This window comes from Cebus imitator, unplaced genomic scaffold, assembly GCF_001604975.1.
Source record: "Cebus imitator isolate Cc_AM_T3 unplaced genomic scaffold, Cebus_imitator-1.0 Scaffold339, whole genome shotgun sequence".
NCBI lineage: Eukaryota > Metazoa > Chordata > Mammalia > Primates > Cebidae > Cebus > Cebus imitator.
The window spans coordinates 1,171,346-1,196,383 of NW_016107654.1; the positions used below are offsets into that span (position 1 = coordinate 1,171,346).

Genomic DNA, 25,038 nt, shown 5'->3' on the forward strand with positions numbered 1-25,038 from the left:
AAAAAAAAAAAAAAAAAATTAACCAGGCATGGTGGCGCACACCCATAAGCCCAGCGACTCGCTTGAGCCCAGGAGGTGGAGGCTGCAGTGAGCCACGACTTAACCACTGCACTCCAGCCTGAGCAACAGAGCAAGACCCTGTCTCATACAAAACAAAGCACCCCCCCACACACACACACAAAACAAATTTGGCCGGTCGTGGTGGCTCACTCCTGTAATCTTAGCACTTTGGAGGCCGCGGCAGGTGGATCATCTGAAGTCAGGGGTTTGAGATCAGCCTGGCCAACGTGGTGAAACCTGGTCTCTACCAAAAATACAAAAATTAGTCAGGCGTGGTGGCAGGCACCTGTAATCCCAGATACTCAGAAGGCTGAGACAAGAGAATCGCTTGAACCGGGGAGGTGGAGGTTGCAGTGAGCTAAGATGGCACCAGAGGGCCTATCTGGTAGGGCTGAAGAAGCTGATGGGGCCCCGCTGTGGTGGAGGCTGGGATGTTGGCTGGGGCTCAGGGTGACCCTGCAGGGCCATCCCAGCCTGGCTGGTGTCTAACATGGGCTTCTGTAGAAGGTCCCAGCTAGAGGGATTCGGGAGTCTGGACTTCAGGCTGGGTCCAGCCTTCCTCTTCCTGGAGCGGGTGCCAGCCCCCAGCCCACTTGCGTCAGGGACACAAGGACTCCTTCCCTTTCCAGCCTGGAAAGCCCCTTTGCCGCCGCCTGGAGGAAGGGAGCTGCGTGCCCTGCTGCCCAGGACCCCGGGCTGGCCTAGAGTCAGTGGCGCCTACGGGCATGGATCTGGATGGGGAGAAGGACCAAGCAGCCTCCACAGTTCATTCTGGGACCAGGCCCTCATGGGCACGCACTAGGCTCCTGTTGGAAGACGCTAAGGGCCCCAGGACAGACCCTCTCTCCAGTCAACTGGGTTCCCAGATGGCAGAGGTGGCAGAGTGGGGCAGGGTACTCAGCCCCACTCAGAATTGGGAAGCTTAGCCTCCTGCAAAGACCCGAGCACAGCACATCTGCAATGTACGGGGGGGTCTCCTGGAGACTGGCCAGCCGGTGGAGAGCTGGGGGAAGTGGGTGACGCTGCGGTGGGAGGGGCTACCTTGCCTCTGGGGAAGTGCAATTGCTATCTGGCTCCCAGGCCTGGGTAGCTGGGTGGGGGCTGGGGAGCCATCTCCGCTCTGAGTGCCTGAATCTCGCCTTCCCTACACTGGGCCAAGCCTGCCGGCGCCTCCCCATCCTCACCTGACCAGCTTGACATCCCTGGGCCTCTCTGGAGACCAGTGGGGGGGGTAGGGAGGGGCGCTGTAACGCCTGGCTTGGCACTCCTCTTGTGGCCAGACCCCTTCCAGCGGCCCCACGGCTAATAAGGGAGATGGGGGTGGGGACGGTGGTTGATGCCAAAGGTCATGGGGGCAGGGGCGGGGCAGGAGAGGAAGGTTCCCTGGCTTCCCTCACCTTGGGCAGATGAAAGGCGCACAGCTCCAGGCGGGGCTGAGCCGGGCGCAGCTGTGATTTCAGGGCGCCTCTGGCAGTGCTGTGATTTGAGAACCTCGGTGTCTTGGGTGACTGATTCCGGGAGACTGCAGATGAGCAATGCTGGTGAGTGTGTGGCCCCGGGGGGAAGCCTGGGCTGGGGAGGGCTGGCAGCCTAGGAGGGGAGGACGGGGGTGGCACAGAGTGGGGGCTCCGGGTGTCCCACAGAGCTCCGGCGACAAAGCCTCTCCTCCCTTGTGCCGCTGCAGGGAATGGCCCCACACGGAGGCTGCGGGGCTTGGAGGTCCTGGCCGGAGTGGCTCTGCTGGCCGCCCTCTGGCTCCTGTGGCTGCTGGGGTCAGCCCCTCGGGGCACCCCGGCACCCCAGCCCACCATCACCATCCTTGTCTGGCATTGGCCCTTCACTGACCGGCCTCCAGAGCTGCCTGGCGACACCTGCACCCGCTACGGCATCGCCCGCTGCCGCCTGAGCGCCAACCGGAGCCTGCTGGCCAGCGCCGACGCCGTGGTCTTCCACCACCGCGAGCTGCAGACCCAGCGGTCCCACCTGCCCCTGGCCCAGCGGCCGCCCGGGCAACCCTGGGTGTGGGCCTCCATGGAGTCGCCCAGCCACGCCCACGGCCTCGGCCGCCTCCGCGGCATCTTCAACTGGGTGCTGAGCTACCGTCGAGACTCAGACATCTTCGTGCCCTACGGCCGCCTGGAGCCCTACTTGGGGCCCTCGCCGCCGCTGCCGGCCAAGAGCGGGGTGGCCGCCTGGGTGGTCAGCAACTTCCAGGAGCAGCAGCCACGTGCCAGGCTGTACCGGCAGCTGGTGCTTCACCTGCGGGTGGACGTGTTTGGCCGCGCCAGTGGGCGACCGCTGTGTGCCAGCTGCCTGCTGCCCACCGTGGCCCGATACCGCTTCTACCTGTCCTTCGAGAACTCTCAGCACCGAGACTACATCACGGAGAAGTTCTGGCGCAACGCACTGGCGGCTGGTGCTGTGCCCGTGGTGCTGGGGCCCCCACGGGCGACCTACGAGGCCTTCGCGCCTGCCGACGCCTTCGTGCACGTGGACGACTTTGCCTCGGCCCGAGAGCTGGCGGCTTTCCTCACCGGCATGAACGAGAGCCGATACCAACGCTTCTTTGCCTGGCGTGACCGGCTCCGCGTGCGACTGTTCACCGACTGGCGGGAGCGCTTCTGTGCCATCTGTGCCCGCTACCCCCACCTGCCTCGCAGCCAGGTCTATGAGGACCTGGAGGGCTGGTTCCAGGCTTGAGCTCTGCTGGCCGGGGGAGGTGGGTATGAGTGGAAGGGCTGGGTGTCGAAATCAAACCACCAGGCATCCGGCCCTTACCGGCAAGTACTGGCCTAGCAGGAGGCTGGGGACCGGGGTCAGGAAGCAGGGGCGGGGGGTGCAGGCGGGAGCAGGAGCAGGCAGAGGAGGCGAGAGCGGGAGGGAGTAACGGGTGCCTGCTGTCGGGGCAGATGGGAGGGGAAAGGCTGCCGAGGATCCTCCCCACCCGAACAAATCTCGTGTGGGTCAAGGCCTGGCTGGAAGAGGGTGAAAGGCAGGCCCTTGGGGCTGGGGACACCCCAGCCTACAGTGTGTGGGGGCCAAGCCTGGGACCGCGAGCTTCCTCTGTAGCAGAGGCACTGTGGTCGCCAGGACACAGCCACGGGTCCCTGCCGCACCCACAGTCCTGAGGTCCCTGCATGCAGGCTGGCACGGGGCCCAGGAGACCACGAGGAGCAAGCCAGCTTGTTCTGGGCTCAGGGTGGGAGGCAGAGGGCAATAAAGACCTACAGCAGTGTCAGCAATAAAGACCAGTGTCTCATGGGTGCTGTCCGTGCAGGGCCATGGAGCCTGTCTGCCCTCCCCTGGCAGGTTGCCCCCACGGCCACAGGGCTGCTGGTTCCCCACGGGGGATCCTGCCTCCTGACCCTGGGGCCTTTGCTCGCCCTCTGCCTGAGAGCCCTCCCTGTGCCACAGCTGCCTGATGGCTCCCCCAGTTCCTGCCTTCCGTGACCCAGGGGCTGGCACTGGCTGGGGCAGGCATGGAGCAGACACAGCATGAATAACTGGCTCAGATAGTCCCCAAGATCCTGCCCAGGGAGACACAGAGGTGGGGAGGGAGAAGATGAGCTGAGATGTACATGGGTCAGAGTAGACCACAAGCTGGCAGATTTGTCCCTGTAGGCCCTGGAGCTCCTCAGAGGGCAGGCAGGCCTGGTGCGGGCTGCGGACAGGAAACCTGATTTGCTGAGGCAGACGGCAAAAGGCCAAGGCGATGGGCCCAGGAGTTTGAGAGCAGCCTGGGCAGTGTAGTGAAACCTCATCTCCGCCAAAAATACAAGAATTAGCAGGGCGCAGTGGCTCACGCCTGTGGTCAGAGCCACTTGGGATACTGAGCCCGGGAGGCTGAAGCCGTGGTGAGCTGTGATCACACCACTGCACTCAAGCCTGGGCAACAGAATGAGACCCTGTCTCAAAACAAAAAACCGAAACTGGCCACAGAGGGTGAAGAGTAGGGAACGGACGTCAGAGACCTGGCCAGGCTGAAAGTGCCCGTCTCCCAGGCCCGCAGGCTGGAGGGTGTCAGGGGCGACGCGTCTGACCTGTGCCTTGGCGCTCCCTCTGGTGGCCAGCGCTGGGGAGGCACTGAGGACGCTGCCGCAGCCGGGTGGGGAGTGCGGCGAGGAGAGAGGCCATCGCGGGTGGTGCTGACCAGGCCCCAACAGGCCAAGCTCCCGGTGCTGGGCACAGGGCTGGTCCCCGCCCCTGGTGGGCAGGATGAAGCCAGGAAGCCCCCATGACCCATGGCCCGGGCTTATGGGAGCGAGCTGCTGGTGGCTTCCTGCCCTGACTTAGCCCCGTGGACCGAGCAGGGAACAGCAAATGTCCCGAGGCTGTGGGCTGGGTGGGAGGCTGACGCCCTCACCCACCAGCTCAGGGTCACCTTTCTGCTGCAAAGGAGCTGGGAGGAGTGGGGAGCTGTGGCCCGAAGTCCTTCGTTCACTTGAGGGTGCGCCTTCTCGGCGCTCCAGACACCGCACTGGACCCCGGGCCCCGCACAGCCCCACTTCAACCCATTCACAGGCGGGGAAGCTGAGGCTGGGAGGCGCCGCTGGGGCCTGCCCTCCCGCCCTCCGCAGGCCACGCGGAGGAACCGCCCACCTCCCCGGGCGCCGCAGCAGGTGCCAGCCACCGCCGCGGAACCGCCTGACCCCGGACTCTCGGTGCTGCGGCCAGACTCGCCGGGATACGGGGCGAAAAACGAGCCACGTGCAGCGGGGGCAGCCGGGGTCTCCGGCCTGTCCGCCCACGGCGAGCGTTCTCGGGGCCTCGGGTGTCCTCCCTTCCGCAGGCTGCCCGGAGTGCGGGGCCCAGCCCCCGGCCGCCCGGCCTCCCCTGCAGGTGGGCGCCGCCTGGGCTCCACGCGCCCGTTTAGGAGACTCGCAGGAGACCCTCGCCAGCGTCCGCTCGACGCGCCCCGGGGACCGTGAGGGCCTGGGCGCCTCCGCAGAGTCGCCAGCGCGACGCGCAGCGGGGCCCCGGGAGAGGAGCGCGGCGGCGAGGGTCCCCGGCCCCCGCGCGCTGAGCGGGCTCTGGGATCGGGTGCGCGCTGCGAGGGCTGTGGCGCGGGGCGTGGCGCCCGGTGAGGGCGGCCCGGAGGCTTCCCGGCGGCGGCGCGGGAGGGTCTCGGGCCCGGGCGGCGGGCGCCTCCTGGCGGGCGCGGGCGGAGCGCGGCGCCTTTAAGCGGGGGCGGGCGGAGCGCGGGCAGAGTCGCTGTCGCCGCGGCCGCCGGGGCGGAGCCAGCGCGGATCGGGTCCCGGACGCCCGAGCGCCCCGCCCCCGCGCGGGCGATGCCCAGCGGCGCGGCGGGCGGCGGGGCCCGGCGGGGCGCGCAGAGGAGCGGGCCGCGGCGCTGAGGCGGCGGAGCGCGGCCCCGCCATGGGCTTCCTGCACCAGCTGCAGCTGCTGCTCTGGAAGAACGTGACGCTCAAACGCCGGAGCCCGGTGAGTCCATCCCACGCGCCCGTTCGCAGCCCGAGGCCGCGCGCCCCCCGCGCGCACGTGCGGACGGTCGGGCGCGCGCAGACCCTGGCGGGCGCGGGGGACGACACGGGCCTGGGCCTCCTCCCCGCCGGGCCCTGCCCGCCCCTCCAGGCGCTGCGGCCTCCGGGGAGGTGGTTGGGTCGTGCCCAGCCCGGGCCCGCGTCCGCTGACATCGCGGTGCTCGGCTGAGTCACGGCACCCGCGCCCTCCGCAGCGCGCTCTCTGGGGCCGCTGTGGGCGGGGGGCAAGCGGCGCTCAGGACTCCGGCTCAGGGAGGCCCGGGTTCCCAGGACAGAGGGCAGGCCTAGGGGGCTCCATCCGGCTGCCAGGCTCCATGGTCCTTGGGCCCAGCCTCACTGGGGCCTGGGGGAGACCCTGTCCCTGCCCTCCCTCCGCCCCTCCCTGCCCTTGGGCCGCGGCCTGCCGTGGCATCTGTCCACCCCTCCCTCCCCCGCACATCCCCTCCCCCGCATCACCCCCCCCACACACACATATCTATGACCCTTGCTGATGCCCTCACCACTGGGAACGTCCTTGTGCCAGCCTCGGGCGGCCTGGGTCTCTGCACCCCTTTGTCCTTTGGGGTCAGTTCTCCCTGAGCCTGGTCTGGATTCCCTCTTGGTTCCCCCCCACCTCCTCTGGGGGCTGGGTCTGCTGTCTGGAGCTGTGACCACCGGGTTACCCAGCACTGCCTGGGCAACCAGTGGACCTGAGGGTGCGGGACACATAGTGGTCAGGGACGGAAGTCCTGAGTGGAGCGAGGGGCTTGGGGGCATGGGTGTCTTGCCATAACCCCCAGCTGGCCAGCTTGGCTCCAGCCTGGGAAGGGCAGGGACAGCTTCCAGGCCATAGGCCTGGGCTTGCTTGGGTTTCTGAAGGCCCTTGGTATTGTCCAGGCCAGGGCCCAGAGCAGGTGGGCACCTGAGGCAGACACACCCTCTTGCCCAGCCAGGACCCCTGGGGCTACACCAGTCCTTGCCTGTTTATCTTTCAACGTGCTCTTTGGGAAGGACAGGCTGCAGGCAGGTGGGGCGACAATCATCACCACAGCTGGCAGCATTCCCCTGGGCACCTGGCCTTGGCAGGGAGCCCGGGTTAGGTACATGCCCTGCCCAGGCACCTGGGGCTGGCTGAGTGGGGTCCTGGGGACCAGGCCTGCAGTCCTTGGCATTGGGTCACCGGGGACAGCAGAGCAGGGCCAGGGGAACAGGGATGTGGACTGTGGCATGCATTAGTGTTGGCCCCCAGGGGTTGTCACGAAGGGCCCCCACTCTGCCTGGGAGCAGAGGCTGGAATGGTGGCCCCTGTTCCAGTGGGGACAACGCTCAGGGAAGGGAGTGTGGCTCATGGGGGCACCTGGCAAGCAGGTGGGAGGCATGCACTGTCCTGACCACAGAAGTTCCTGCCAGCTGCTGGTTGGGGCTGCCCCCCAGGACCTTTCTGGGTCCCCACCCTACAGGGCTCCCAGAGGCCCACTGGCCCACAGGGGAGGTCCTTAGCCCTCGGCGGGTGCAGGTGGGAACTGTTTCCCCAGGAAGGCTGCGTCCTTCCCAGGCTTGTGATGTGGGGCTGGGGCTGCTGGGCACGCCCACACTCCTGCTGGATTCTCACTTTCTTGGGAAGGATCTTGGGTGTCAGAGCTGGACTCTTGGGACCAGGCTTGGATGGCAGAGGTTTGCCCTGCCGGTGGCCTGCTGGAGCAGGGGCGCACCCTGGGCGGAGCTCAGGGTTTGGAGGGTGGGTGCCAAGGGTCTCTGCACTGCCAGCAGGCTCCTCCAAGCTCTTTGCCTCAGTTTCCCTGGCTGAGTGTGGCCCATGCCCTCTTAGCTAGATGTGGGTCTACCCTCAGGCTACAGGCTGCTGCTCTTGGTGAAAGGACAGGGTCACTGTCATGAAGCCACTAGGGTGGCGGTGGCAGCACCACCCTGAGGTCTCACCTGTTCTCCTCCTGACACAGTAGGTGGGGGCTACAGGGAGGGGTCAAGCCCGGAGAGGGCCTCCAGGCCTGCAGGCGATGTGACGGCGCTGGGCTGGCCTTGAGAGACAGAGGTTGGGCCACCTGCAGGCACCCGTGGGGGGCACCCAGGGCGTGCTAGACCTGTGCTGCCGCCTGTAACCAGATGCCCCTGTGGCGCCCGCCGCCCGCCAGCCAGGACTCTCCTCCTCCCCCCAGCAGCTCGTGCGAGGCCGTTGCTATAGCAATGGAGGAGGCAGCCGGGCCTGTTGCAGTTACAGCGCCCATAGTGGGCCGGGTGTGGGCAGGGCTGGCACCCCACGCTGTGACCCCGGCCTCTGGCATTGCCCCATGCCTGCAGCCACCCTCACCCTGGTGCCTGTTGGTGCCCACAGTGCCTCAGCAAGCCCTGGGTTCCATCCTGGCTCAGGGAGCGGGTGGAGGCTGGCACGGGCTGGGGTGGGCATGGGGCACAGACACAGCATGACGTTCCGGCCACAGAGCCCTATTGTCCGGGCACAGTAAACACAGCAGCCGCCCCCACCCCAGGGACCAGGGGCTCGGCCCGGGCCACACAGCACACTGGGGGCTCTGAAAGCTTTTGATATGGGGACGAGGATGAAGGATGCCTCCAAACTGGGTGCTGGGGGCTCACCCTTGGGCTAGGGAGGGCAGGGCCCCTCTGTCCTGTGGGTCTCAGAGAGGGCTGGCCTGCCAAGGGTTCTCCTGAGAGCAGCTGGTCCAAGCTTTTCCTCCCCTCCCTGAGCTGGAGGCTGGGACACCAGAACGGGTGAAGTCCTTGGATTTCAGGTGGAAGTGAGCAAAGCTAAGCGGGCCTCTGGAACTTCCCTCACTCCAGGCAGGTCCCGATAGGGCTCACCTTGGTGCCCAGCCCGGGTCAGCAGGAGCCAGCCTGGGAAAACTGAGCTCCGAGGCCCAAGACTGGCGGGGCTGCCCCGGGCCAGGGGAGGGGACAGGGCAGAGAGAGGTGCCTTTGCCTCAGGGAATGGGGCTGCCAGAGCCTGGCCAGGTCTTCTCTGAGGCTCAGGGCCCTGGGCTCAGGTGAGGCCTCTCTGAACCAGATCTCCTTATGTGCCCAGACCCCTGCATTGGTGGGGAGGAAGGTGAACCCTGGGCAGTGCGGGAGCTGTAGGTGGGGCCAATGGTTCAGATGGTCCCCAAGATCCTGCCCAGGTGGCCACAGAGGTGTGGAGGGAGAAGATGAGCTGGGGTATACATGGGTCAGAGTAGACCACAGCTGGCCAATTTGTCCCTATAGGCCATGGGGCTCCTCAGTGGGCAGGTAGGCCCGGTGCGGGCTGGGGACGGGAAAGCTGATTTGCTGAGCCAGACAGTCCTTACCCTCAGTGCCCTGGCAGGGCTCAGACCTTCAGTGGTCCCAGGGAGCATGTGGTCCTGGCCGGGAGGACCTGGGGAGCACAGGTCTGCCCCGTCCTCACTGGGCCCACCCTTTGCAGTGGGTCCTGGCCTTTGAGATCTTCATTCCGCTGGTGCTGTTCTTCATCCTGCTGGGGCTGCGGCAGAAGAAGCCCACCATCTCCGTGAAGGAAGGTGAGCACGGGGGGCAGCCCCGGCATCTCACACGCCTGCAATGTGTGTGCACGTCTGCACATGGCGTCCGGCTCCCGGAGTCCCTGAGGCATGGTGCCTGCTCCCTGTGTGGTCTGGGGCCGTGTCTCCCGGCCGGGCATGGAGGTCGGGGCTGGCCTGTGGCCGCAAATGATGATGCCAATGCCTGTTCCTGGTGATGTGGGCACTCACTGTCTCCTCTGTTCTGTTTCGACCCCTCCCCCCGCATGGTGTCTTGTCCTCGGTCGGCATGCAGTCTGTAAGTGAGCGGCCGCCTCCTCCTGGCTGGCCTGGGCAGCAGCTGCAGGGGCCCATGGGCATCCCTGGCTTGAGCGCCCTCCCCGCTTGCATTAACAGCCCTCCTGGGTCCCCTGCCGGCCTCAGAAACAGCTGTCTCCAGACGTGGGGTTGGGTGGGCAGTGAAGTGGGCAGTGGTAGGTAGTGAGAGGCCTGGCCACCTAAGCCACAGCTGGTGCCTGGGTCAGGCTGCGGGGCATCTCTGTGCCTGGCCTTGCCTTCCAGGGGTGGGGCGCCTCAGCTGGTTTATGCTGGCCTGGGCTGATCTGGGCTGGCCTGGGCTGGTCTGGGCTGGTCTGGGCTGGTCTGGGCTGGCCTGGGCTGGTCTGGGCTGGCCTGGACTGGGGCTGGCGGCCTGGCTACTCTCCCTTCCTACTCCTTCAGGCCCCTGCACTCACTCTGCTAACCAGCTGGCCAGGGGTCAGAGGTCACTGCCCAGTGGGGCCCTATGTCCTCCCTTGGGCTCTGTGGGCAGTGCCACAGCTGAAATGTTTTCGAGGGGAGGGTGCCAGGGCATGTGGCCCTGTGCTGGCTGAGGGAAAGGAATGATCTGGGCAGAAGGGGTGGTGAGTGGCTCTGACCTCTGACCTGCTGGAGTCATTTGCCCCACAACGCTTGGCCTGTAGCCCAGCTGGGGCCAGGGCTCTGCTTCTCCCTAATGCTGCTCCTCTTTCCTGACTGTCTCTAAATTTCTCCTCTCGGCCTCTGTCTCCCTTCCTTTCTGGAATTCCTCTCCCTCTTTCTTCCCTCTGCCCCCGGCCCCACCCTTGCCCGTGGGTCTGCCAGCCTTCTACACCGCGGCGCCCTTGACGTCTGCCGGCATTCTGCCCGTCATGCAGTCGCTGTGCCCAGATGGCCAGCGGGACGAGTTTGGCTTCCTGCAGTATGCCAACTCCACGTGAGTGCCCCCCGCCCCCGGATCGCCCACCCCGCTCCAGCCCATCCCGCGGCTGACCTCTGCCGTGGTGCAGGGTCACTCAGCTGCTCGAGCGCCTGGACCGCGTGGTGGAGGAAGGCAACCTGTTTGACCCAGCGCGGCCCGGCCTGGGCTCGGAGCTCGAGGCCCTGCGCCAGCATCTGGAGGCCCTCAGCGCAGGCCCGGGCACCCCAGAGAGCTACCCCGACAGACCCACAGGTGTGCCCTGCGCAGGGAAGTTGGGGGGCGGGGCTGCCGGCATGGGGCTGAAGCCCACCTCCGCGCGGGCCGTCCACCTGCACTGAGCTCCCGCTGTGCCGGCTGCAGTGGCAGAGCCGTGGTGCTGGGCTCGGCGCCGAGGGCACCTGGGCAGGGTGGAGCGGCCTCTCAGCCTCACCTTCCTGCCTGCCCAGTGTCGTCCTTCTCGCTGGACTCGGTGGCCAGAGACCCGCAGGAGCTCTGGCGTTTCCTGACGCAGAACCTGTCGCTGCCCGATAGCGCGGCTCACGCCCTCCTGTTCGCCCGCGTGGACCCGCCCGAGGTGAGGCAGGGACAGCTCCCAGCCCTGGCCACTCCCCTCTGCCCTCCCCGTGCCCGGGTTGCTGAGCCATCCTCAGGACTCTGAGCCACGCCCCCACACCCCCAGGTCTACCACCTGCTGTTCGGTCCCTCGCCTGCCCTGGATTCAGAGTCCGGCCTTCCCAAGGGTCAGGAGCCCTGGAGCCACCTGGGGAGCAATCCCCTGTTCCGGATGGAGGTGAGGACGTCTGAGAATGGGATGGGACTGGAGTGCTGCCTGTCTCCGTGGGTGAGGAAAGGGCAGCCTTGGTGACTGTCAGCTCCTCCCCAGAGAGGGGGAGGGTCCCAGGGGTCTGCGGCAAGCGTGAAGGTACAGGCCTATGGTAGGGCCCCAGCAGCTCCAGAGCCAGCCAGTGGGTGGGGCAGGTGAGACCTGAGGCTCCTGTGGTTGGAGACAGAGTCCTTGCCTGGCCCCACTGACCCCTGTGCCCACCCCAGGAGCTGCTGCTGGCTCCTGCCCTCCTGGAACGGCTCACCTGCGCCCCGGGCTCCGGGGAGCTGGGCCGGATCCTCACTGTGCCTGAGAGTCAGAAGGGGGCCCTGCAGGGCTACCAGGATGCTGTTTGCAGTGGGCAGGCTACTGCACGTGCCAGGCGCTTCTCTGGGCTGGCCACTGAGCTCCGGAACCAGCTGGACATGGCCAAGGTCTCCCAGCAGGTGAGGCCCTCCTGCCCACTGCCCACTGCCCACTGCCTGAGTGGAAGGAGGAGCTAGGGCTGCTTGCAGAGCTCAGGGTTCCTGGGCCCAAGCTGTGCATGGATGCGGCCTGCGGGTGGGTGTCCAGTGCCTACCGTGGTGCCATGGCTCGTGCCCTACCCCTGCTCACCATCCCAGCTCGTCCTGGCTCCCCTTACCCAGGCTGCGGACTCCCTCCCAGCACCTCGGCATGTGTCCCCCTGCTGCTCTCCTTCCTGCTCCGCTCCTGACCTGCCACCCGCCTGTGGCCAATCCCACCCTGCACTGCCCACCTGCCTGTCTCTCCTCAGCTGGGCCTGGATGCCCCCAACGGCTCGGACTCCCCGCCACAGGCGCCACCCCCGCGGAGGCTGCAGGCGCTTCTGGGAGACCTGCTGGATGCCCAGAAGGTTCTGCAGGATGTGGATGTCCTGTCGGCCCTGGCCCTGCTGCTGCCCCAGGGTGCCTGTGCTGGCCGGACCCCCGGACCCCTGGCCAGCGGTACGGGCGGCACAGCCAATGGCACTGGGGTGGGCACGGCCTCGGGCCCCAATGCCACCGCCGAGGAGGACACACCTTCTGCTGCAGCGCCCGCCACCCCGGACATGCTGCAGGGCCAGTGCTCCGCCTTCGTGCAGCTCTGGGCCGGCCTGCAGCCCATCTTGTGTGGTAACAACCGGTAGGTGGGCGGTGAGGGAACGGGGGTGAGGAGGACAGCCGGGCAGGGCCTGACCCCTGACTCTAGGCTCTGGCTCTGGAGGTCTCATTGGGCGCACTGCTCTGAGCCTCGCAGCCCTGCCCCATCCCGAGGCCCCTCCCACTCCTGTGGCCCCACCCCCTGATGGTCTGGCCCTGCCCTCTGGCCAGCACCATTGAGCCCGAGGCGCTGCGGCGGGGCAACATGAGCTCCCTGGGCTTCACGAGCAAGGAACAGCGGAACCTGGGCCTCCTTGTGCACCTCATGACCAGCAACCCCAAAATCCTGTACGCCCCCGCGGGCTCTGAGGTTGACCGCGTCATCCTCAAGGTGCGCGGCTCCGGATGCTCGGTGTTTGCAGGCAGAGTGGGCGGGGTATCTGCAGGCTTGGGATCCCTGGGCAGAGGGGGTCGGCAGAATTGGCAGGGAGGGGTGCAGGGGCGCAGGGAGGGTGGGACACAGGCTCTGCAGCTGGGGGAGCAGAGGCCTCTTTTCCTTTTGGGAGCTTCGGGGACTGCTGTGGGAAGGCACTGGAGAGGCTGCTTGGCAGGGTCCCCCAGCGGGGTGTGGCCAGCCCGGGCAGTGCTAGTGGAGGACGGATGTGTCCAGGGACCTTCCAGAGTGTCCCGTGGGTGGGCAGCTGGGCAGTTTGGGTTCTGGATGAGAGGTCTTGTCTGGAACAAGCAGAGGCCAGGGCTGGACGTTGGCCTGGGAGGGGAGGGCCTGTGGACGAGGCCAGACGGGCGTAGAGAGAGTCCCTAGGATAAGCTGGGAGAAATGAGGGTGGAGTACCAGGTGCTTGGGGGACACATGGAGAGAGGTCCAGCAAAGGAGCTGGTGGGCACAGCTGGGCGGTTGGGGGTCTGGAGACCCTGCTGCCCTGGGAGCAGAGGGCAAAGCAGGTTTCACACGGTGCCGCAAAAAGGTGTGGAGAGCCGGGGGTGGGCCTCACACCTGTAATTCCAGTACTTTGGGAGGCCAAGGTAGGGGTCGCTTGAGCTGAGGAGTTTGAGACCAGCCTGAGCAACATAGCAGAAACCCATCTCTACCAAAAATACAAAACTTAGCTGGGCATGGTGGCGGGTGCCTGTAATCCCAGCTACTTGGAGGGCTGAGGTGGGAGGATCCCTTGAGCCTGGGACCCTCCAGGATCCAGGGGCTGCAGTGAGCTTGAGCACTGACTGCACCATGCACTCCAGCGTGGGTGACTGAGACCCTGTCTCAGAAAAAAAAAAGGAAAAGTGGGGAGGGTCGGCTGTTGTTTGCAGGGGACCAACCGCTAGAGAGGTGAGGGGGTAAGAGCCCTCAAGCCAGCGGGGTCCGTCCAGGAGCTCCATGCCCCTGCCTCACCCTCTGCAGGCCAACGAAACTTTTGCATTTGTGGGCAACGTGACTCACTACGCCCAGGTCTGGCTCAACATCTCGGCGGAGATCCGCAGCTTCCTGGAGCAGGGCAGGCTGCAGCAACACCTGCACTGGCTGCAGCAGGTGCCGGGGTGCCCGTGAGGGAGGCAGCCGCAGGTGGCTCGGGGAGCCCCTCCCTGCCCCATACAGTAGGCGCAGGCCCCCCTCGAGCTGCTCCTCTACCCCTAGTATGTGGCAGAGCTGCGGCTGCACCCCGAGGCACTGAACCTGTCGCTGGATGAACTGCCACCCGCCCTGCGCCAGGACAACTTCTCGCTGCCCAGCGGCATGGCCCTCCTGCAGCAACTGGACACCATTGACAACGCGGCCTGCGGCTGGATCCAGTTCATGTCCAAGGTGAGGTGGGGCCGGCGAGGCTCCCCCATCCCCCCCCACCCTGCGCCGGCCCAGGGTGGGCTCCAGCGATGCTCCTTCCTCTAGGTGAGCGTGGACATCTTCAAGGGCTTCCCCGATGAGGAGAGCATTGTCAACTATACGCTCAACCAGGCCTACCAGGACAACGTCACCGTGTTTGCCAGTGAGCTGCCGCCCCCCACAGACCTGCTTCCTCCCCAGCCCAGCCCCACCTGTCCCCCTTTGCCCTCCCACTGGCCTTGCCCCGTTACCTGCCACTTCCAACGGCCCCACCCTGCAATTGCCCCCTCCCTGCACCTCCCGACTGCTGCCCACCTTTACCGTGGGACCCCTACCCCAGCCCTGCCCTACCTTTCCCTGGACCCTTCTGTCCCTACGCCCGTACCTTGGCCCCGCCCCTGCACCTGGCTCCACCTCTGCATCTTGGCCCCGCCCCATGCCTTGACCCCACCCCGCATCATGGCCCCGCCCCCTGCCTTGGCCCCGCCCCTCACCTCCGGCCTACCCCTGCATCCTGGCCCCACCGTGCACCTTGGCCCCGCCCCACCCCTTGGTCCTGCCCCGCCCCATGCCTTGACCCCGCCCCTGCATCTTGGCCCCGCCCCCCTCCCGGCCCCAGGTGTGATCTTCCAGACGCGGAAAGATGGCTCGCTCCCGCCGCACGTGCACTACAAGATCCGGCAGAACTCCAGCTTCACTGAGAAGACCAACGAGATCCGACGCGCCTACTGGCGGCCCGGGCCCAACACTGGCGGCCGCTTCTACTTCCTTTATGGCTTTGTCTGGATCCAGGGTGAGGGGTGGGCCCGGAGGGCGGGCCGGAGGATGGTGGGGAGGACAGGTGGGAGCGCGGGAGGGCCTGCCTGGCTTCTGATGGCTGCCTCCACCCGCAGACATGATGGAGCGTGCCATCATCGACACCTTCGTGGGGCACGACGTGGTGGAGCCGGGCAGCTACGTGCAGATGTTCCCCTACCCCTGCTACACGCGGGATGAGTGAGTGCTGGGCGCCCGGGCGGGCTGGGCTGAGGTTGACCCGTGCCTCCCCTCCCCCCACAGCCTCCCCTCCCCCCACGGCCTCTCCTCCCCTCCCCTCACGGCCTCCCCTCCCCTCCCCTCATGATCTCCCCCTAGCTTCTTGTTTGTCATTGAGCACATGATGCCGCTGTGCATGGTGATCTCCTGGGTCTACTCCGTGGCCATGACCATCCAGCACATTGTGGCGGAGAAGGAGCACCGGCTCAAGGAGGTGCGAAGCCGGGACCCTCCCTGGAGGCGCGGGCTGGTGGGGAGGGGCGGCGTCCTCCCCGGGTCGTGCTCCAAACCCCTGGCCACCTGCAGGTGATGAAGACCATGGGCCTGAACAACGCGGTGCACTGGGTGGCCTGGTTCATCACCGGCTTCGTGCAGCTGTCCATCTCGGTGACTGCACTCACCGCCATCCTCAAGTACGGCCAGGTTCTTATGCATAGCCACGTGGTCATCATCTGGCTCTTCCTGGCCGTCTACGCCGTGGCCACCATCATGTTCTGGTGAGCACAGCCACGGCGGGAGGGGCGTGGGACAGGCACTTGCTCAGTGAGCTCACCCCATGCCCCTCAGAGCCCCTGGATCCCATCAGGAGCTTGCCCAGGAGGCCAGGCATGCGGTGGCTGACGGCATGCCTGGCCCCTGCCCACCAGCTTCTTGGTATCCGTGCTGTACTCCAAGGCCAAGCTGGCCTCAGCCTGTGGTGGCATCATCTACTTCCTGAGCTATGTGCCCTACATGTACGTGGCGATCCGAGAGGAGGTGGCTCATGATAAGATCACGGCCTTCGAGAAGTGCATTGCGGTGAGGCTCGTGGTGAGGGCAGGTGGACGGCCGGGGTGCTGGGCCACCCCACACATTGACACTGTCATCTCCTCAGTCTCTCATGTCCACAACGGCCTTCGGCCTGGGCTCCAAGTACTTCGCGCTGTACGAGGTGGCTGGCGTGGGCATCCAGTGGCACACCTTCAGCCAGTCCCCGGTGGAGGGGGACGACTTCAACCTGCTCCTGGCCGTGGCCATGCTGATGGTGGATGCCGTGGTCTATGGGATCCTCACGTGGTACATCGAGGCGGTGCACCCAGGTACTGGCCAGCCCTCGGAGGGCAGGGGAGAGGCAGGGGTGCCCAGCCAGGGTTGGGGACTGGCATTCTGGGCCCACTCCTGGATGCAGCACGGGTGGCTCCCTGGTTGGGCACGTGGCCCACGTGGTGGATGGTCACCTGAGGCCCTAGGTCAGCCTCCCCTCCCCTCCCCGACCCCCAGGCATGTACGGGCTGCCCCGGCCCTGGTACTTCCCACTGCAGAAGTCCTACTGGCTGGGCAGTGGGCGGACAGAAGCCTGGGAGTGGAGCTGGCCATGGGCACGTACCCCCCGCCTCAGTGTCATGGAGGAGGACCAGGCCTGCGCCATGGAGAGCCGGCGCTTTGGTGAGCAGGCGCCAGAACAGTGACTGGGGTGGGATCTGGGTTTGGAATCCTGGGTGGCCTCGGTGCTGCCCGCAGCCTGCTGACCCATGGCCCTGGTGCAGAGGAGACCCGTGGCATGGAAGAGGAGCCCACCCACCTGCCTCTGGTTGTCTGTGTGGACAAACTGACCAAGATCTACAAGGATGACAAGAAGCTGGCCCTAAACAAGCTGAGCCTGAACCTCTACGAGAACCAGGTGGTCTCTTTCCTGGGCCACAATGGGGCGGGCAAGACCACCACCATGTGAGTGTCGGCGGAGTGGGTGGTGGGCGGCTGCTGACTAGCAGGAGTGCTAACCAGGGGCGGGGTGGGACCCCGGCAGGGGGGTGTGGGGTCATGACCCTGCCCACCCACCCAGGTCCATCCTGACCGGCCTGTTCCCGCCCACGTCGGGTTCCGCCACCATCTACGGGCATGACATCCGCACGGAGATGGATGAGATCCGCAAGAACCTGGGCATGTGCCCGCAGCACAACGTGCTCTTCGACCGGCTCACGGTGGAGGAGCACCTCTGGTTCTACTCGAGGCTCAAGAGCATGGCCCAGGAGGAGATCCGCAAAGAGATGGACAAGTGGGTGGGCCAGGGCGGGCCGCAGCGGGTGGCTGGGCCCCAGGGCTCTGCCCAGGCCCAGCCCCACACCCGCCTCCCTGTCTTAGGATGATCGAGGACCTGGAGCTCTCCAACAAGCGGCACTCGCTGGTGCAGACGCTGTCCGGTGGCATGAAGCGCAAGCTCTCCGTGGCCATCGCCTTCGTGGGCGGCTCTCGTGCCATCATCCTGGACGAGCCCACGGCTGGCGTGGACCCCTACGCGCGCCGCGCCATCTGGGACCTCATCCTGAAGTACAAGCCGGGTGAGCAGCGTGCCGTGTGGGCGGGGACATGGGCGGTGCCTACCCGGCCCCCTGACCCTGGGTCTGGCCTCGCCCTAGGCCGCACCATCCTTCTGTCCACACACCACATGGACGAGGCCGACCTGCTTGGGGACCGCATTGCCATCATCTCCCACGGGAAGCTCAAGTGCTGTGGCTCCCCGCTCTTCCTCAAGGGCACCTACGGAGACGGGTACCGCCTCACGCTGGTCAAGCGGCCCGCTGAGCCGGGGGCCCCCCCAGGTCTGTGCTGAAGCTGCCTGAGCTGGCCTCGGGCCACCCCTTCTCCGGGACCCCCACCTGAGAGCCCATGATGGAGAGGCCGGGTCCTCACTGTCACCCGCTGAGCCCAGGATACCCACTGGGTCCTGCCCACCCTCTCCAATGCCCCTTATCTTGAGCCGGTTTGGTTCCCGTCGGGGGTCCTTCTTCCCAACCCCTGAGTGAAACCTCCCTGTTCCCCCATCCCTCCCAGAGCCAGGGCTGGCCTCCAGCCCTCCAGGCCGGGCCCAGCTGAGCAGCTGCTCGGAGCCCCAGGTGTCCCAGTTTATCCGCACGCACGTGGCCTCCTGCCTGCTGGTCTCGGACACCAGCACGGAGCTCTCCTACATCCTGCCCAGCGAGGCCGCCAAGAAGGGGGCCTTTGAGCGCCTTTTCCAGGTGTGAGAGCTGAGAACAGGCCGGGTGCAAGGGTGGGCGGGGCAGGTGGACGCACCCCTGCCTGGGCGTCCACACTGCACCTCACCCTGCACCGCCCCCGCAGCACCTGGAGCGCAGCCTGGATGCGCTGCACCTCAGCAGCTTCGGGCTGATGGACACGACTCTGGAGGAGGTGTTCCTCAAGGTGTCTGAGGAGGATCAGTCGCTGGAGAACAGTGAGGCCGGTGAGGGACTGGGGCCGCTGCTCAGCCCACCCCACCCACAAGGCCCCAACTCCGGCCACTCTGTCGCTCCTGCCTGGTGTCTGGAAGCACCGACCTGGTCCTGGGTGGGAACCAGGGGATAGCCTGGGGTCCTGGGTGGGTGGTCATGGTGGCCAGAGGTCCTAGGAGCTGGGATCAAGGCCAGGGAGGGGGATCCTGGGCAGGCCTTGGGGCAGGTAGCCCTGAGCGTCCCCTCGGCCCCTCCACTGTGGCAGATGTGAAGGAGTCCAGGAAGGACGTACTCTCTGGGACAGAGGGCCCAGCGTCTGGGGAGGGCCACGCCGGCAACCTGGCCTGGTGCTCAGAGCTGGCACAGTCACAGGCCTCGCTGCAGTCTGTGTCATCGGTGGGCTCTGCCCGTGGTGACGAGGGAGCTGGCTACGCCGACGTATATGGCGACTACCGCCCCCTCTTTGATAACCCGCAGGACCCAGACAACGTCAGCCTGCAAGGTGGGGGTGGCCGGGTGAAGCCGGGGCAGCAGTGAGGGGGCGGGGGGGCGGGGCTGCATGGGGGCGCCCTGTGGGGGGTACCGCGGAGCCACCTGCCAGCCCTCACCTCCCTGCACAGAGGCCGAGGCGGAGACCCTGTCGAGGGTCGGCCAGGGCAGTTGCAAGCTGGACGGCGGGTGGCTGAAGCTTCGCCAGTTCCACGGGCTGCTGGTTAAACGTTTCCACTGTGCCCGCCGAAACTCCAAGGCCCTCTTCTCCCAGATCCTGCTGCCCGCCTTCTTCGTCTGCGTGGCCATGACTGTGGCGCTGTCCGTCCCCGAGATTGGTACGCCGCCGGCTGGGCGGGGGTGCTGGGCTTGTGTCCTCCCCCGGGGGCCGTGGGGATGCCCACTCCCGAGTCTCCTGGCTCTGGGACTCACCCCACAGCTGAGACTGGGCACACGCCCGGGGTTCATCCGGGAGTCCTGCCTCCTCTGGGTCCAGACCCCCAGCACGGGTCCTCTGGGGTTGGGGGAAGGGACGGAGGCTTGGGGGCCGCTGGCTGGTGGGCAGAACCCGCTCAGGGCTCCCTGCTCGTCTTGCCAGGTGACCTGCCTCCGCTGGTCCTGTCACCCTCCCAGTACCACAACTACACCCAGCCCCGCGGCAACTTCATCCCCTACGCCAACGAGGAGCGCCACGAGTACCGGTGAGGCCGCTGGCGGGGGTGCAGCCGCGGTGGTCGGGGCGCATGTGGGAGGCGAGCCGGGCGGCCGCACCTCACACCACTGGTGCCCGCAGACTGCGGTCGCCCGATGCCAGCCCCCAGCAGCTCGTGAGCACGTTCCGGCTGCCGTCCGGCGTGGGCGCCACCTGCGTGCTCAAGTCTCCCGCCAACGGCTCACTGGGGCCCACGCTGAACCTGAGCAGCGGGGAGTCTCGCCTGCTGGCCGCTCGGTTCTTCGACAGCATGTGCCTGGAGTCCTTCACGCAGGGCCTGCCACTGTCTAACTTTGTGCCTCCTCCACCTTCGCCCGCCCCGTCCGACTCCCCGCCGTCCCTGGATGAGGACCTGCAGGCCTGGAACACCTCTCTACCGCCCACTACCGGGCCAGGTAGCAGTTCGGGGAGCCTGCTGGGGGACAGGGGCGGTGATGGACCCTTCTCACCGCGCCATGCTGTACCCACAGAAATGTGGACGTCGGCGCCCTCCCTGCCGCGCCTGGTTCGGGAGCCCGTCCGCTGCACCTGCTCCTCGCAGGGCACCGGCTTCTCCTGCCCCAGCAGTGTGGGGGGGCACCCGCCCCAGATGCGGGTGGTCACAGGCGACATCCTGACCGACATCACTGGCCACAATGTCTCTGAGTACCTACTCTTCACCTCTGACCGCTTCCGACTACACCGGTGAGCTGGGTGGGGAGGCTGTGGGTGAGGGAGGCCAGCGGCCACCCGCCTAGTCTCCACTCCTGCCCCGGAGCCTCATTCCCTGCCTAGCCTCACTGCTCCTCCCTGCTGCCTGCCAGGTACGGGGCCATCACCTTTGGCAACGTCCTGAAGTCCATCCCGGCCTCATTTGGCGCCAGGGCCCCGCCCATGGTGAGGAAGATCGCGGTGCGCAGGGCTGCCCAGGTGAGTGAGGCTGCGGCCGGGGGCTCCACGGTGTCCAGCGCTGCCTGAGGTCTGCAGGGACCCACGGGGCTGCCGGGGCCTTTCTGGGGCCTCGTCTTTCTCCAGGTTTTCTACAACAACAAGGGCTACCACAGCATGCCCACCTACCTCAACAGCCTCAACAATGCCATCCTGCGTGCCAACCTGCCCAAGAGCAAGGGCAACCCGGCAGCCTACGGTGAGCGGGCGGGATGCGGCGGGGAGGACCTGGGCCGGCCGGATGGCGCAGGGGCCTGAACCTGTCCTCCCTGACCTGTGACCTCCCTGACCTGTGATGCAGGCATCACGGTCACCAACCACCCCATGAACAAGACCAGTGCCAGCCTCTCCCTGGATTACCTGTAAGTGTGGCCAGTGGGGGTGAGGGGGCGGGGGGGTGCTGCGGCCACGGCGGAGAGGACTGAGGGCTTCCTTGCCCCAGGCTGCAGGGCACGGACGTCGTCATTGCCATCTTCATCATCGTGGCCATGTCGTTCGTGCCAGCCAGCTTCGTAGTCTTCCTCGTGGCGGAGAAGTCCACCAAGGCCAAGCACCTGCAGTTTGTCAGTGGCTGCAACCCCGTCATCTACTGGCTGGCCAACTACGTGTGGGACATGGTGCGCTCGGCATGGCCACGGGAGTCCCTGCCCCAGTGTGCTCGGCGTGGCCACGGGTGTCCCCGACCCTTCTCATCCCCCCATCCCTGCCCCAGTGTGCTCGGCGTGGCCACGGGGGTCCCCGACCTTTCTCGTCCCCCCATCCCTGCCCCAGTGTGCTCGGCGTGGCCACGTGTGTCCCCGACCTTTCTCGTCCCCCCATCCCTGCCCCAGTGTGCTCGGCGTGGCCATGGGGGTCCCCGACCCTTCTCGTCCCCCCATCCCTGCCCCAGTGTGCTCGGCGTGGCCACGGGTGTCCCCGACCCTTCTCGTCCCCCCATCCCTGCCCCAGTGTGTTTGGCGTGGCCATGGGGGTCCCTGACCCTTCTCACACCCACCCCCGCCCGCCCTGGGTCCCTCACTGGCCGCCCTGCCTTGCAGCTCAACTACCTGGTCCCCGCCACCTGCTGCGTCATCATCTTGTTCGTGTTCGACCTGCCGGCCTACACGTCGCCCACCAACTTCCCCGCTGTCCTCTCTCTCTTCCTGCTCTATGGGTAAGGGCACGAGCAGACGGGGAACGGCCCCAGGTGGGGCTGGGACTGCCCGCTGACCACTGCCCACCACCCGGCCGCAGGTGGTCCATCACGCCCATCATGTACCCGGCCTCCTTCTGGTTTGAGGTCCCCAGCTCAGCCTATGTATTCCTCATCGTCATCAATCTCTTCATCGGCATCACCGCCACTGTGGCCACTTTCCTGCTACAGCTCTTTGAGCATGACAAGGTGGGGCGGCGGCGAGATGGGGGCGGCAGGCGACACGGGGAGAGGCGGCGACGTGGGGGGCGGCAGGCGACACAGGGGGCGGCGATGTGGGGGGCGGCGGCGACACGGGGGGCGGCAGGCGACACGGGGAGTGGCGACATGGGGGGCAGTGGCCACATGGGGGGCGGCAGGCAACATAGGGGGGTGGCAGGCCCTGCAGACACTGTGCCCTGACCCCGGACACCCCACAGGACCTGAAGGTCGTCAACAGTTACCTGAAAAGCTGCTTTCTCATTTTCCCCAACTACAACCTGGGCCACGGGCTCATGGAGATGGCCTACAACGAGTACATCAATGAGTACTACGCCAAGATCGGTGAGCGCCGCGGGGCGGGCAGGCGTCAGGGCCCCCGAGGCCCCAGCACAGGCACTGAGCTGGCTGCCCCACAGGCCAGTTTGACAAGATGAAGTCCCCGTTCGAGTGGGACATCGTCACCCGCGGGCTGGTGGCCATGGCAGTTGAGGGCGTCGTGGGCTTCTTCCTGACCATCATGTGCCAGTACAACTTCCTGCGGCAGCCGCAGTGAGCAGGGTGCACATCAGGGGCGGGGGCATGGGTGGGGGTGGGGCCGGGGCATGGGCGGGGGCGGGACGGGAAGCAAGGACGGGTGGGGTGCAGGGGATGGGAGAGGGGCCTGCCCACCCTTCCTGCATGCCACAGCCAGAGGACTCGAGGCCGGTGGCAGGGAGGGGGGCCAGGTGGGAGTGTGGGACACCATCCACCCTGCTTCCAGGCGCATGCCCGTGTCTACCAAGCCTGTGGAGGATGACGTGGACGTGGCCAGCGAAAGGCAGCGAGTGCTCCGGGGAGACGCAGACAACGACATGGTCAAGATTGAGAACCTGACCAAGGTGAGCTCTGGGTGGGGCCTGGGCAGGTGGGCCAGGGTCTGGGGGTGGGGCCCGAGCAGTAGGGCGGGGTCCTGGGCTCTGGGGGTGGGGCAGGGCCTGGGTGGGCACAGAGGGTGGGAGGAGCAGCATGGGGTGGGGTGGTGGGACCCTACGCCCCCTGCCCCTGTGCCCCGCTGAGTGTGCAGGCTCCTGGCCAGGTCTACAAGTCACGGAAGATTGGCCGCATCCTGGCCGTTGACCGCCTGTGCCTGGGTGTGCGTCCCGGCGAGTGCTTCGGCCTCCTGGGCGTCAACGGTGCGGGCAAGACCAGCACCTTCAAGATGCTGACCGGCGACGAGAGCACGACGGGGGGCGAGGCATTCGTGAACGGGCACAGGTGTGGCAGGAGCCCTGGGTGGGCGGGGCCGCCGGGAAGGGGCACAGGTGCGGTGGGAGCCCTCGGTGGGCGGGGCCGCCGTGAAGGGACACAGGTGCGGCGGGAACCCTGGGTGGACGGGGCCGCCGGGAAGGGGCACAGGTGCGGCGGGAACCCTGGGTGGGCGGGGCCGCCGGGAAGGGGCACAGGTGCGGCGGGAGCCCTGGGTGGGAGGGGCCGCCGGGAAGGGGCACAGGTGCGGCGGGAGCCCTCGGTGGGCGAGGCCTTCGTGAACGGGCACAGGTGCGGCGGGAGCCCTGGGTGGGCGGGGCCGCCGGGAACGGGCACAGGTGCGGCGGGAGCCCTCGGTGGGCGAGGCCTTCGTGAACGGGCACAGGTGCGGCGGGATCCCTGGGTGGTCGGGGCCGCCGCGTCCCGCTGCGCTGACGGCCGCTGTGTCCCCAGCGTGCTGAAGGAGCTGCTCCAGGTGCAGCAGAGCCTCGGCTACTGCCCGCAGTGCGACGCGCTATTCGACGAGCTCACGGCCCGGGAGCACCTGCAGCTGTACACACGGCTGCGCGGAATCCCCTGGAAGGACGAGGCCCGGGTGAGGGTTCGCGCGGCGGCAGGGGCCGGGGAGCTGGGCGGCCCCGCCTCTGCTGACGTCTCCTCCCCGGCCAGGTGGTGAAGTGGGCTCTGGAAAAGCTGGAGCTGACCAAGTACGCAGACAAGCCGGCCGGCACCTACAGCGGCGGTAACAAGCGGAAGCTCTCCACGGCCATCGCCCTCATCGGGTACCCGGCCTTCATTTTCCTGGTGAGTTCTGGGGGACAGGGAGCAGGGGGTATACCCGGCCTTCATTTTCCTGGTGAGTTCTGGGGGACAGGGAGCAGGGGGTGTACCCGGCCTTCATTTTCCTGGTCTGAGTCCTGTGGGGGGAACATGGGGGTGGGGGAGAGTATCTGGCCTTCGTCTTCTTGGTGATTCCTGGAGCCCTAGGTGGGGGGGGCAGGGGAAGAGGGAAGGAAGTGGGGAGGAAGGGCGTGGGGGGCCGCCAGCATTTATCTTCTTGGTGAGCCCTGGGTGGGGGTTGGGGGTGGCTGCCAGGCCTTTGATTTCCTGGTGAGCACGGGCAGGGGCAGTGTTCACACTGGGTTAGGGTTAGGGTGCTGAGCCTGCCGCCATCTCCAGGACGAGCCCACCACGGGCATGGACCCCAAGGCCCGGCGCTTTCTCTGGAACCTCATCCTTGACCTCATTAAGACAGGACGTTCAGTGGTGCTGACATCACACAGGTGAGGCCGGCCATCTCTCCCCACTGTGCCTCCACTCCTCCCCGATGTACCCCCCACCCCTTCCTGCTGTACCCCCACCCCTGCCAACTGTGCCCCCACCCTCCCCGTTGTGCTCCCACCCCTCCCCGCTGTGCCCCTACCCCTCCCTGCTGTGCCTCCCTCCTTGCTGTGCCCCCCACCCCTCCCCGCTGTGCCCCACCCCGCAGCACCCCTTGCAGTGCCAGCTGTGCATGTCCTACAGCATGGAGGAGTGCGAGGCGCTGTGCACGCGGCTGGCCATCATGGTGAACGGACGCTTGCGGTGCTTGGGCAGCATCCAGCACCTGAAGAACCGGTGAGCTGGGGCGGGGCCAGAGCTGGGCGGGGCCGGGGCGGGGCCAGAGCTGGGCGGGGCCAGGGCGGGGCCAGGGGTGGGCGCAGCTGCTGGGTTGTGAGTGCTGTGGGGCCAGGGGCGGGGCCAGATCTGGGCGGGGCCATGAGTGGGCGTGGCTGCTGGGCTGTGAGTGCTGTGGGGCCAGGAGTGGGCGTGGCTGCTGGGTTGTGAGTGCTGTGGGGCCAGGGGCGGGGCCAGAGCTGGGCGGGGCCATGAGTGGGCGTGGCTGCCGGGCTGTGAGTGCTGTGGGGCCAGGAGTGGGCGCAGCTGCTGGGTTGTGAGTGCTGTGGGGCCAGGGGCGGGACCAGAGCTGGGCGGGGCCATGAGTGGGCGTGGCTGCTGGG

At 67.0% G+C, this 25,038-nt stretch overlaps 3 protein-coding genes and 1 long non-coding RNA gene across 6 annotated transcripts in view; 2 read left to right on the forward strand and 2 right to left on the reverse strand.

The window, feature by feature from the left end:
* C8G (complement C8 gamma chain) overlaps window positions 1-25,038 on the reverse strand; it is a 618,926-nt gene that overhangs the window by 535,227 nt on the left and 58,661 nt on the right. The window lies entirely within an intron of this gene.
* FUT7 (fucosyltransferase 7) lies at window positions 609-3,295 on the forward strand. The gene is made up of 2 exons (XM_017505561.2): window positions 609-1,601; window positions 1,745-3,295. The coding sequence occupies exons 1-2, from the start codon at window positions 1,397-1,399 to the stop codon at window positions 2,758-2,760; spliced, it is 1,221 nt and encodes a 406-aa protein (XP_017361050.1). The 5' UTR covers window positions 609-1,396; the 3' UTR covers window positions 2,761-3,295.
* LOC108287287 lies at window positions 1,073-8,974 on the reverse strand. The gene is made up of 3 exons (XR_001818270.2): window positions 8,858-8,974; window positions 1,458-1,650; window positions 1,073-1,362 (listed from the first exon to the last, which is right to left on the reverse strand). It is a non-coding gene; the product is annotated as an uncharacterized LOC108287287 (long non-coding RNA).
* Window positions 5,346-25,038, forward strand: part of ABCA2 (ATP binding cassette subfamily A member 2) — a 22,045-nt gene continuing 2,352 nt past the window's right edge. Inside the window, exons 1-45 of one of the 3 annotated variants that reach the window (XM_017505514.2) lie at window positions 5,346-5,502; window positions 8,974-9,067; window positions 9,342-9,344; window positions 10,169-10,280; window positions 10,354-10,517; window positions 10,712-10,839; window positions 10,945-11,055; window positions 11,316-11,534; window positions 11,864-12,231; window positions 12,420-12,579; window positions 13,609-13,737; window positions 13,843-14,010; window positions 14,095-14,191; window positions 14,648-14,821; window positions 14,922-15,024; window positions 15,163-15,277; window positions 15,370-15,560; window positions 15,711-15,861; window positions 15,938-16,142; window positions 16,324-16,488; window positions 16,590-16,770; window positions 16,886-17,098; window positions 17,185-17,381; window positions 17,460-17,642; window positions 17,875-18,059; window positions 18,163-18,283; window positions 18,538-18,774; window positions 18,893-19,099; window positions 19,360-19,462; window positions 19,555-19,868; window positions 19,944-20,157; window positions 20,277-20,382; window positions 20,488-20,599; window positions 20,702-20,762; window positions 20,843-21,017; window positions 21,438-21,553; window positions 21,634-21,781; window positions 22,012-22,135; window positions 22,210-22,342; window positions 22,554-22,671; window positions 22,869-23,047; window positions 23,492-23,633; window positions 23,708-23,842; window positions 24,218-24,321; window positions 24,563-24,655. In XM_017505514.2, the coding sequence (XP_017361003.1) occupies window positions 5,437-5,502; window positions 8,974-9,067; window positions 9,342-9,344; window positions 10,169-10,280; window positions 10,354-10,517; window positions 10,712-10,839; window positions 10,945-11,055; window positions 11,316-11,534; window positions 11,864-12,231; window positions 12,420-12,579; window positions 13,609-13,737; window positions 13,843-14,010; window positions 14,095-14,191; window positions 14,648-14,821; window positions 14,922-15,024; window positions 15,163-15,277; window positions 15,370-15,560; window positions 15,711-15,861; window positions 15,938-16,142; window positions 16,324-16,488; window positions 16,590-16,770; window positions 16,886-17,098; window positions 17,185-17,381; window positions 17,460-17,642; window positions 17,875-18,059; window positions 18,163-18,283; window positions 18,538-18,774; window positions 18,893-19,099; window positions 19,360-19,462; window positions 19,555-19,868; window positions 19,944-20,157; window positions 20,277-20,382; window positions 20,488-20,599; window positions 20,702-20,762; window positions 20,843-21,017; window positions 21,438-21,553; window positions 21,634-21,781; window positions 22,012-22,135; window positions 22,210-22,342; window positions 22,554-22,671; window positions 22,869-23,047; window positions 23,492-23,633; window positions 23,708-23,842; window positions 24,218-24,321; window positions 24,563-24,655 (6,824 nt within the window). In that variant the 5' untranslated portion in view covers window positions 5,346-5,436. Of the gene's footprint in view, window positions 5,503-8,973; window positions 9,068-9,341; window positions 9,345-10,168; window positions 10,281-10,353; window positions 10,518-10,711; window positions 10,840-10,944; window positions 11,056-11,315; window positions 11,535-11,863; window positions 12,232-12,419; window positions 12,580-13,608; window positions 13,738-13,842; window positions 14,011-14,094; window positions 14,192-14,647; window positions 14,822-14,921; window positions 15,025-15,162; window positions 15,278-15,369; window positions 15,561-15,710; window positions 15,862-15,937; window positions 16,143-16,323; window positions 16,489-16,589; window positions 16,771-16,885; window positions 17,099-17,184; window positions 17,382-17,459; window positions 17,643-17,874; window positions 18,060-18,162; window positions 18,284-18,537; window positions 18,775-18,892; window positions 19,100-19,359; window positions 19,463-19,554; window positions 19,869-19,943; window positions 20,158-20,276; window positions 20,383-20,487; window positions 20,600-20,701; window positions 20,763-20,842; window positions 21,018-21,437; window positions 21,554-21,633; window positions 21,782-22,011; window positions 22,136-22,209; window positions 22,343-22,553; window positions 22,672-22,868; window positions 23,048-23,491; window positions 23,634-23,707; window positions 23,843-24,217; window positions 24,322-24,527; window positions 24,656-25,038 lie in introns of all 3 variants that reach the window. The other 2 variants (XR_005196471.1, XM_017505515.2) reach the window with 2 other exon arrangements.

Excerpts from the sequence above, each read along its gene's own strand:
- FUT7 (XM_017505561.2), top strand. The coding sequence starts at position 1,397 with ATGCCAAAGGTCATGGGGGCAGGGGCGGGGCAGGAGAGGAAGGTTCCC. Across the intron at positions 1,602-1,744 it reads ACTGCAGATGAGCAATGCTG|GGAATGGCCCCACACGGAGG; the intron begins GTGAGTGTGTGG and ends GTGCCGCTGCAG.